Source organism: Biomphalaria glabrata, chromosome 6, assembly GCF_947242115.1.
Source record: "Biomphalaria glabrata chromosome 6, xgBioGlab47.1, whole genome shotgun sequence".
NCBI classification, from domain to species: Eukaryota; Metazoa; Mollusca; class Gastropoda; family Planorbidae; genus Biomphalaria; species Biomphalaria glabrata.
In genome coordinates, this window is record NC_074716.1 from 48,078,931 (window position 1) to 48,089,235 (window position 10,305).

The 10,305-nt window shown below is 37.4% G+C and overlaps 1 protein-coding gene across 1 annotated transcript in view; it reads left to right on the forward strand.

Moving 5' to 3' along the window:
- The window catches only part of LOC106071039 (pyrokinin-1 receptor-like), a 266,696-nt gene extending 256,748 nt beyond the window's left edge, over positions 1 to 9,948 (forward strand). Inside the window, exons 3-5 of the mRNA XM_056033457.1 lie at positions 1,135 to 1,266; positions 3,864 to 3,987; positions 7,944 to 9,948. Coding sequence (XP_055889432.1) covers positions 1,135 to 1,266; positions 3,864 to 3,987; positions 7,944 to 8,073 — 386 coding nt within the window. The 3' untranslated portion in view covers positions 8,074 to 9,948. The remainder of the gene's footprint in view (positions 1 to 1,134; positions 1,267 to 3,863; positions 3,988 to 7,943) is intronic.
- The last annotated feature ends 357 nt before the right edge of the window (positions 9,949 to 10,305 follow it).

Here is a 10,305-nt window from a genome sequence, read left to right on the forward strand (position 1 = left end):
TCAGTGTATCTGGTGTACATGATGAGGTGGTAGCTTACTGATAAGATATGTACTTCAAAATGTAGATAAGAAGGAGAAATTGTCATTTCATTTTTATTTTCTTTTACTTTTTCTTTTGTACAGCTTGGTATTAACTCTTTCTCTCCGAATCAACGATGCCATCGTCGATTGATTTTCACCTCAGTAAATTTAATTAATGTTTAAATTTTTTAAACTTGACTTTGAATTATATAAAAAGAGCGTTCATTCCCCTTTAATTCTATACCAAAATAAAACAGTTTCTGATAACAAACAAGAAAGTTATTGAAGCCCAATCATAACAGGGGTAGTGAAATAGTAATGAGCAAAATGAAGAATTCCTTCAAAACGTGAAAAAATAATTACGGGGAGAGAGAGTTAATAATATTATTATTACGGCTATTGTTATAAAAATGCAAAACGGATGTTTCTAACTTCAAAAGGTAAACAAAGGGCAGATTACTGCGATGAACGGAAGTCGCCTGCCGAGAATTAAGCGAAGCCGTTTTTGTTTGTTTTAAGGAACATCGATCTGATTCGCATATAAACAATTGGTAGAACTATAGAAGATAGTGGTAATCAGGGGAGGTAAATTGAGAGAAATCTGTGGTACCTATTATGTAGTATGCTCCCCCTTGCTACTTCTCGTGTGAATAAGGCATTAATAGACAAGCCCGGTCAAACTAGGACATTTGCAATCACAAGACGCTAAAGCGCTTTCAACCTTTTGTTGTTGTTTTTTTAAACAAAGCTTATATCAATTCATTCTGTTTGTTACAAATAATGTGCTCGCTAGTATACCCTCTTCCCACTCTCGTATCAAGTTGCAACGTTGCAAAATCATTCATTGTCGATGATTACCTACAATTTAACTAATTGGCTTTTTTTTTTAATTGATAATCAAAATTTGTACCAGACAGACAGACAGACAAAGGACTTGATAGAAGCTTTGTAAAAGAAAATAATTCTAGGTCTCCTTCACCATCGCTTCGTCACATTTCACAACTGGGTAGCAGGGGAGTTAACTTGATTACTTCTAAACCACTAACGCAATGTTTAGAAAGTCTTTTTTTTTACCTTAGTCATCGCCCCTTACCCTTGCCTTTCTCGTTTCAGTGGCTGTTGTGATTGCGTTCTTTGCCTGCTGGGCGCCATTTCATGCACAGAGGTTGATGACGCTATTCGTCCCTGTAGACGCATGGACAGACACGCTGCTAAGTCTGCAGACGAGCATATTTTATGTTTCAGGTAAGCGACGTCACTGACACTGTCAAGAGATGGGTAGATGGATGGAAGATGGATGGATGGATGGAAGATTGGTGGATGGATGAACGATGGGTGGATGGATGAACGATGGGTGGATGGATGATTGGTGGATGGATGGAAGATAGGTGGGTGGATGGAAGATTGGTGGATGGATGGAAGATGGGTGGGTGGATGGAAGATTGGTGGATAGATGGAAGATGGGTGGATGAATCGAAGATGGGTGGAAGGATGGAAGATGGGTGGATGGAAGATGGATGGATGAATGGAAGATGGTTGGATGAGTGGATGGATGGAAGATGAGTAGATGCATGGATGATGGGTGGATAGATGGAAGATGGGTGGATGGATGAAAGATGGGTAGATGGATGGAGATGGATGGAAGATGGGTGGATGGATGGAAGATGAGTAGATGGATGGAAGATGGGTGGATGGATGGAAGATTGGTGGATGGATGGAAGATGGGTGGATGGATGTAAGGTGGATGGATAGATGTAAGATGGGTGGATGGATCGAAGATGGGTGGATGGAAGATGGATGGACTTAAAGAAGGGTAGATTGATTGATAGATAGTTAGATTGTTGAATAGTTGAATGGATCGATGCATCTATAGATTGATGGTGGATGAATGGTTGACATGACTACTTATATAAATAAATGGATGACGGATATTTATTAGATTTATTCGCAAGAGGTACTGAAGAATTAAAAATTGGATTAGCCTGCTCTGACCCCTTAGACCAGGGGTTCTCAACCTGTGGGTCGCGATCCCCTTGGGGGACAATTGACGATTTGCCAGGGGTCGCCTAAGACCATCGAAAATATGGATTGTTTTTGTCAATTCTTCTATTGCTGTGTGTATGTGTGTGTGGGTCACAGCAGAGTGGGGGATTGTAAAAATGGGTCACCGAGCTTAAAAGGTTGAGAATCGCTGCCTTAGACAGACATGACATTTTTTTTTATTGATTTGGTCCATTGGCATATGAAGTATATTACACCAACCTAACAACATCATCCGTAATAATAAAAAGAGACAATAAAAGTTTGGGAAAACTACAAGTTCACTACAGCGACCAAAATGGAGGTCTACAAGGCATGCGTTCTTAGCACGCTACTGTACGGCAATGAGTGGTGGATCACCTACACAAAGCAAGAGAGAAAACTAAAGTCATTCCACTTGCGCAGCCTTCGAAGGATCCTTAAAAAAACATGGAAAGAAACAGTGTGCAATACGGAGATCCTCGCCGGATGGAGGACAATCGCATCCCGAAATCTGTACGGGCAACTCGCGTCTGGCTAAAAAAAAAACTGGCTCCCCTACCTCCGTTACGTGGATGTGATAAAACAGGATTTAAAATCAGTGACCATTGATACTGACCATTAGGAAGACATAGCCTTAGACCGCACTAGCTGGAGAGTCTCCAAAGCTATAGACAGCGAGGCAACATGGGCCTCAGCTCTTGAAGAAAAGCCTTATGAAAACGTGTTCGAGATGAACCATGGTCGATCTACGTCTTAAGGGGACCAATAGTAATTATAATAGCACTAGCTATCCCTAAGTGGAACCCACCCAACCCATTTTTTTTCTTCAAATAGGTCACCACTAATTTTCTTATGGAATTACTTCACTTTTAGCCGTTTTATAGAAAATTCGCATAATTTTCTGAAAATATTAATAAAATAAAAAGAAATCCACTCCTACTTTCACATATTTTCACATAATATATTAAACTTTAAATAATATGTATAAATTGTCTTCCCTTTGTGTAAGGGCGGTCATAAGTGCATACAGAAAATTTGTTCTTACTATGAATGCTATATGTTTTATATGTAACCTGATTATTGGGTAAATTATGTAATTAATAAATTGATGGTTCTGAAATTTTTATGAAATTTATTGTGACGTATCAGGAGTGTTTAATTGCTTCATGGACAATGAAAAGTTGTCCAAAAAAAAAAAAGACCATTTTATTATATTACTTCTCATTTAGACCATTACGAAATTATGAGTTAAATGTGGCAATTTTTTTTTTAAATCTCTTCAATAGAACTTCTACTGGCTCGCTATCAAAACTTTAAATTTGTGATGAAACTTAGTGCTACACACTCTAAATGAAGAGATACGTATTAGGTAACAGAAATATTATGTATTGTGGGACTTTTTTAAATTTCAAGATTATAACGACTACACAGTGAAATGTAATACCACTACACTACACTACAGCCTCAAAGTTGTCTTTCCCAGTCAAATATTTTGTGTTTTAGCTTAAATCCATCAAATTTCGAAATGTCTAATTAAAACTTCTATCACATGGGGCCTGCACGACTCTAAAAATTAATTGAGAATCCCTGGCTAACGTCATCTGAACAAATGCTAATCTCTCTAAAATAGTTTGGCTGCATGTTATATATCTGCATAATGAGATATTTAAACGTATTCTTGGGCGCTGCCCATAACTCTCCCAGAGATAAAGTTAAATATACTCAGTGCAGCTGCTGGAAGGGGAAAAAAGGGAGGTTGTTTTCCTGTCATAAAAAGTATAACTGTCTCCATCTCTCTCTTTTATTTTTTACCTGACCAGGTGTGCTCTACTTCTTTAGCTCCACAATTAACCCAATCCTGTACAACGTCATGTCCAAAAGATACCGCCAGGCCTTCAAGAAAACTCTCAACGTCTGCTTCAAGGGGAAACACTCGGAGTACAGGTATAGGCGTTCATTCATTGAAGTGATTGAAATGTATTCGATTACATTAGATTATTTTTTGACTTTATTAGATTTGGGGATATTTTTGTATTGAAAAAAAACAAGCTAATAAGAAGACATTTGCAAACATTTTGAAGCCAATTATCAACACAAGTTTTTAGTCTCATCATTTCCACCATTCTAGTTGCATGGTTAGCTAATTTCTAGTACAATGGAAATTTGATTGGCTACCTATGAAAGGAGCTCGAGGTTCGACACCCGACTCGAGCGGAGTTGTGCTTACTGAGCGCCTAAAGGCTGCACGGAAAAACCTTCTCCCAGATACCCCCCCCCCCCCACTGGTCCACAAATGATATTGGATCATAGCGTTCTGAGCATGCTGGGAGCATGAAAGTAGCGCTTTATAAAAGCAATAATTTATTCATTTATTTAATAAATACATATTTCTTGGAAAATAATTATGTAAAGCTACTAATATGGTTTACAAATTCCTGGATAATTCGTTTCTGCGTTCACTATTTGATGTTATACGAGCTTCCTAATAATGTGGGTATAGTTTACAGATATGCCAAAAAATTTTTTATTACAATCCCAGTAATATTGTTTTAAACTTTCCAGTGATATGGTTTACACATTATGAGTTTTATTGTAATATAATTTCTTTTTCAATGGAGTGGTGGGGTAGAATGAGTATTTTATAACGACACATCTGGATTAGAAGAAGTTTCAAAATTAATATGCACTGCTCAAAGTTAATGCCCTTGTTAAAGTCTATGCACTGCTCAAAGTTAATGCCCTTGTTAAAGTCTATGGACTGCTCAAAGTTAATGCCCTTGTTAAAGTCTATGGACTGCTCAAAGTTAATGCCCTTGTTAAAGTCTATGCACAGCTCAAAGTTAATGCCCTTGTTAAAGTCTATGCACAGCTCAAAGTTAATGTCCTTGTTAAAGTCTATGCACTGCCCAAAGTTAATGTCCTTGTTAAAGTCTATGCGCTGCCCAAAGTTAATGTCCTTGTTAAAGTCTATGCACTGCCCAAAGTTAATGTCCTTGTTAAAGTCTATGCACTGCCCAAAGTTAATGTCCTTGTTAAAGTCTATGCACAGCCCAAAGTTAATGTCCTTGTTAAAGTCTATGCACTGCCCAAAGTTAATGTCCTTGTTAAAGTCTATGCGCTGCCCAAAGTTAATGTCCTTGTTAAAGTCTATGCACTGCCCAAAGTTAATGTCCTTGTTAAAGTCTATGCACTGCCCAAAGTTAATGTCCTTGTTAAAGTCTGTGCACTGCTCAAAGTTAATGTCCTTGTTAAAGTCTATGCGCTGCCCAAAGTTAATGTCCTTGTTAAAGTCTGTGCACTGCCCAAAGTTAATGTCCTTGTTAAAGTCTATGCACTGCCCAAAGTTAATGTCCTTGTTAAAGTCTATGCACAGCTCAAAGTTAATGTCCTTGTTAAAGTCTATGCACAGCTCAAAGTTAATGTCCTTGTTAAAGTCTATGCACTGCCCAAAGTTAATGTCCTTGTTAAAGTCTATGCACTGCCCAAAGTTAATGTCCTTGTTAAAGTCTATGCGCTGCCCAAAGTTAATGTCCTTGTTAAAGTCTATGCACTGCCCAAAGTTAATGTCCTTGTTAAAGTCTATGCACAGCCCAAAGTTAATGTCCTTGTTAAAGTCTATGCACAGCCCAAAGTTAATGTCCTTGTTAAAGTCTATGCACAGCCCAAAGTTAATGTCCTTGTTAAAGTCTATGCACAGCCCAAAGTTAATGTCCTTGTTAAAGTCTATGCACAGCCCAAAGTTAATGTCCTTGTTAAAGTCTATGCACAGCCCAAAGTTAATGTCCTTGTTAAAGTCTATGCGCAGCCCAAAGTTAATGTCCTTGTTAAAGTCTATGCGCTGCCCAAAGTTAATGTCCTTGTTAAAGTCTATGCACTGCCCAAAGTTAATGTCCTTGTTAAAGTCTATGCACTGCTCAAAGTTAATGTCCTTGTTAAAGTCTATGCACAGCCCAAAGTTAATGTCCTTGTTAAAGTCTATGCACAGCCCAAAGTTAATGTCCTTGTTAAAGTCTATGCACAGCCCAAAGTTAATGTCCTTGTTAAATTCTATGCACAGCCCAAAGTTAATGTCCCTGTTAAAGTCTATGCACAGCCCAAAGTTAATGTCCTTGTTAAAGTCTATGCACTGCCCAAAGTTAATGTCCTTGTTAAAGTCTATGCACTGCTCAAAGTTAATGTCCTTGTTAAAGTCTATGCACAGCCCAAAGTTAATGTCCTTGTTAAAGTCTATGCACAGCCCAAAGTTAATGTCCTTGTTAAAGTCTATGCACTGCTCAAAGTTAATGTCCTTGTTAAAGTCTATGCACAGCCCAAAGTTAATGTCCTTGTTAAAGTCTATGCACAGCCCAAATTTAATGTCCTTGTTAAAGTCTATGCACAGCCCAAAGTTAATGTCCTTGTTAAAGTCTATGCACAGCCCAAAGTTAATGTCCTTGTTAAAGTCTATGCACAGCCCAAAGTTAATGTCCTTGTTAAAGTCTATGCACAGCCCAAAGTTAATGTCCTTGTTAAAGTCTATGCACTGCCCAAAGTTAATGTCCTTGTTAAAGTCTATGCACTGCTCAAAGTTAATGTCCTTGTTAAAGTCTATGCACAGCCCAAAGTTAATGTCCTTGTTAAAGTCTATGCACTGCTCAAAGTTAATGTCCTTGTTAAAGTCTATGCACAGCCCAAAGTTAATGTCCTTGTTAAAGTCTATGCACTGCCCAAAGTTAATGTCCTTGTTAAAGTCTATGCACTGCTCAAAGTTAATGTCCTTGTTAAAGTCTATGCACAGCCCAAAGTTAATGTCCTTGTTAAAGTCTATGCACATCCCAAAGTTAATGTCCTTGTTAAAGTCTATGCACAGCTCAAAATTAATGTCCTTGTTAAAGTCTATGCACTGCCCAAAGTTAATGTCCTTGTTAAAGTCTATGCACAGCTCAAAGTTAATGTCCTTGTTAAAGTCTATGCACAGCTCAAAGTTAATGTCCTTGTTAAAGTCTATGCACTGCCCAAAGTTAATGTCCTTGTTAAAGTCTATGCACTGCCCAAAGTTAATGTCCTTGTTAAAGTCTATGCGCTGCCCAAAGTTAATGTCCTTGTTAAAGTCTATGCACAGCCCAAAGTTAATGCCCTAGTTAAGGTGTATGGACTGCTTAAGGTTACGCCCTTGTTTAGGTCTGTGCACTACCCAAAATTAATGCCCGTGTTGAAGTCTATGCCCTTCCCACAGTTAATGCCTTTGTCTATACATTACGCAAAGTTACTGTCCAGATGTATAGTTCTCGGTGAAATCTAAGCATGGATTAAAGTGGATCAATTGATGTAACTCGCTGTGCTGTTACATGTCAAGAATCTTCTGACGATAGAAAAAATTTAATAATTATTATTTTTAGACAAAAAGACATCTTAATAGCATAAAGCTTCCTTTACATATTGTATCTTACAAGCAGCCACTGACAATTCAGTAGATATCGGACTTTTGAACCCGTAACATTGAATAATAAATTCACGGTAGAACTAGCAAAATATTTTTTTTAAAAAAAGCCTATACAAGGGGGAGAACCGCACAATTACTGTCATATCTTAACACTGTAAGATTTATCTCCCATTTTCTATACAAACCGAAATTAATAAACAACCACCAATTATGTAACTAACGATTGATCAATGTTTTGACAATGTACAAAGTTTTAAATAACCCAATAGTCAATTGATTATTGAAAGTTAAATATTTTCTTTAATATGGAACAAGGGAAATTGCTTCTACATTATTAATACTTATAAAGCTCTAAGGAAGGATTTCTTTCCCTTAGATAAAAAATTTTTTTAATGATATTTTGATGTTTTTTTTTCTTCTTTTTTTAAAAATTCTTTATTTATACATTATTTCATGTGTTATTTCCTATTTTCCCCAGTGAGAACAGCTACTTCCGGTCCAATCCCCACAATACATCAGTAACTGTCTATACCAACCATCGTCTGTTGGTCAAGGACAGAGTGGCCAAAAATGGGGATATCGAGGTCAACGATTCTACTAACGTCTGATCTCAATTCTGGAATCTCCCGCGAGAATAGCAGCAAATAATATCCGATTGAGATCGATACTGATCAACCATATTTAGCGATGCCTAAGCCTACACACCAAGAGACGTTTTTTCACTTTGATATGTTAACATGGAGCAGGCGTGACAACATCTCGCTTAGGATCTCGCAAAACGTGATTACCTTTTGGCGGCAGAGTGATTGCATCTTACTCGACGCGGATTAGAATGGAAAATGTCACTGAAATGAAAAGGTACATTTGGACTGCTACGAAATAGTCCTTTAGCCCATTAACACTGAATACAAATAATGCACTTGGTACACTTGGTACGCATTTAGAATTAGAAATGGAAATAATGTTCGCAAAATGAAATATTTAAGGAAAAAACATAACAATCTTCAATTTTTGTATTTCTCTTAGTTTTCAAAATTTACATTTTTTTATTTTTTTTTTGTGAATTGTGAAAATGCTATTTTGCTATTTTTGTGTAAAACTTGATCTTAATATAAAGTGGATTATAAAAAGGAAAGTAATCAATCTTTTGTGCAGCTTCTAGGACTTATTACGATAATTATTCTACAAGGAATACAATTGTTTAAACATAAAACAATTACCTGGCAAAAGATTCACTTGACCGAATCATCCGATAAATGTGTGTTGGTTTGGGGATAGCTACAGAGGAATGTGGTGTTGCTTCAATTTAAACCACGGATATTAGTGCATCATTTGGTCAAGACGTCTGATGACTCTGACTCGACTAAAGTAACAGGTTAATGCTAATCGCAGAGCTAAGGGCATTCGTTGAATGTGTCTACAATGCCATTAGGATTGCAACAATCTGCTGGACTATTCACCTCGTGACTTCTGCTTTGAACTCTTGTGGTTCAGAGATATGCTCAATAAACTCCGAGATTCAATTTGACTTGTTTAATTCTGTACACCAGTGATGCCCAAGCCACGACCCGCGGGTCATCGTGGATCTCGGCTATCCGGCTATCCTCGAAAGTTTTACACACCTTGTAACAAAGAAACCGCCGAAGGTCAGTTCTGTTGGATTTGACTATTTTAGCCCTACTGCGGCCTTTGATACAGGTTTTAAGAATGGATATTACCCCCCCCCCAACCAATAACAGGCCGAAATATAGCTGGGCATCACTGCTTTAGACCACATGCAAAACTACAATCAATATTATGTTTTCTTTTAATAAAGTTTTTAATGTGAATGAAATACGAGTAAGTACACATGCACTTTAGTTGTTGTTTTTTTTCGTTTATTTTTTTTTTTTTACTTTTTTTTTTAAAACAAAACGGTTTGAGTTTAATAATAGAATCTAATAAGGAAATCAAACAGAATAGAGGGGTGTGTGTGTCTTACTGTCTGTATGCTGTTACCTTTTTTTGTTTATAAATCAACACCGTTTTGTATGATCTTGATGAAACTTTGTGTTAATATTTCGTTCACTTTTGACACCAGTTTATTGATATAAGGTCGTTGGCTTGTCCTTCCAGGCCTTCTGTAGAGTCAAACCTTTGTTAGCCTGTTTACATCCTAATGCCGAACTTGAATGAAACTTTTATAAACTTTTTATTCAAAAAAAAATATGAGCGTAACTTTTCCCTTCGGATATAGAGAAATGTAATATCAATGTAGCTGTGTGTGAAATAGTATCTTGAATAATTTAAAGGAAACATAACTCTTCTAACAAAAAATTACACGTCGTTCTGTCCCTTGTCTCTCTCTCTCTCGTTCTCCCTGGCTTCAACTGTCAGTCATCTATTTATAATTTCCACTACGACAGACTTGCTCGTTGTTACATCAGAATCTATTGCCCTGATAGAAACAAATTACCCAACTATAGTTTTAAATGGTTACATAGGAGGGGGGGGAGGGGGAAAGCGGTGGCTGAGTGGCAATGCACTTGGCTTTCGAAACGGGGATCCCGGGTTAGAATCCTTGTTAAGACTGTGATTTTTAAATTCGGGATCCTGTGGGCTCCTCTGAGTCCAGCTCTGACATTAGTTGGGAAAACGGAAAGGCGGTTTGGTCGTTGTGCTGTCCACATGATACCCTCGTTGACCGTAGGCCACAGAAACAGATCATCATTCTGTTCTGTAGACCACAAGGTCTTAGAAATAAGCACACACACTATATTGGAGATTCACACGACAACTCAAACAGTGTAATGGACGCGTGATTGAGCATTAATGCTGTCAACTTAATAAAAAGGAATTGA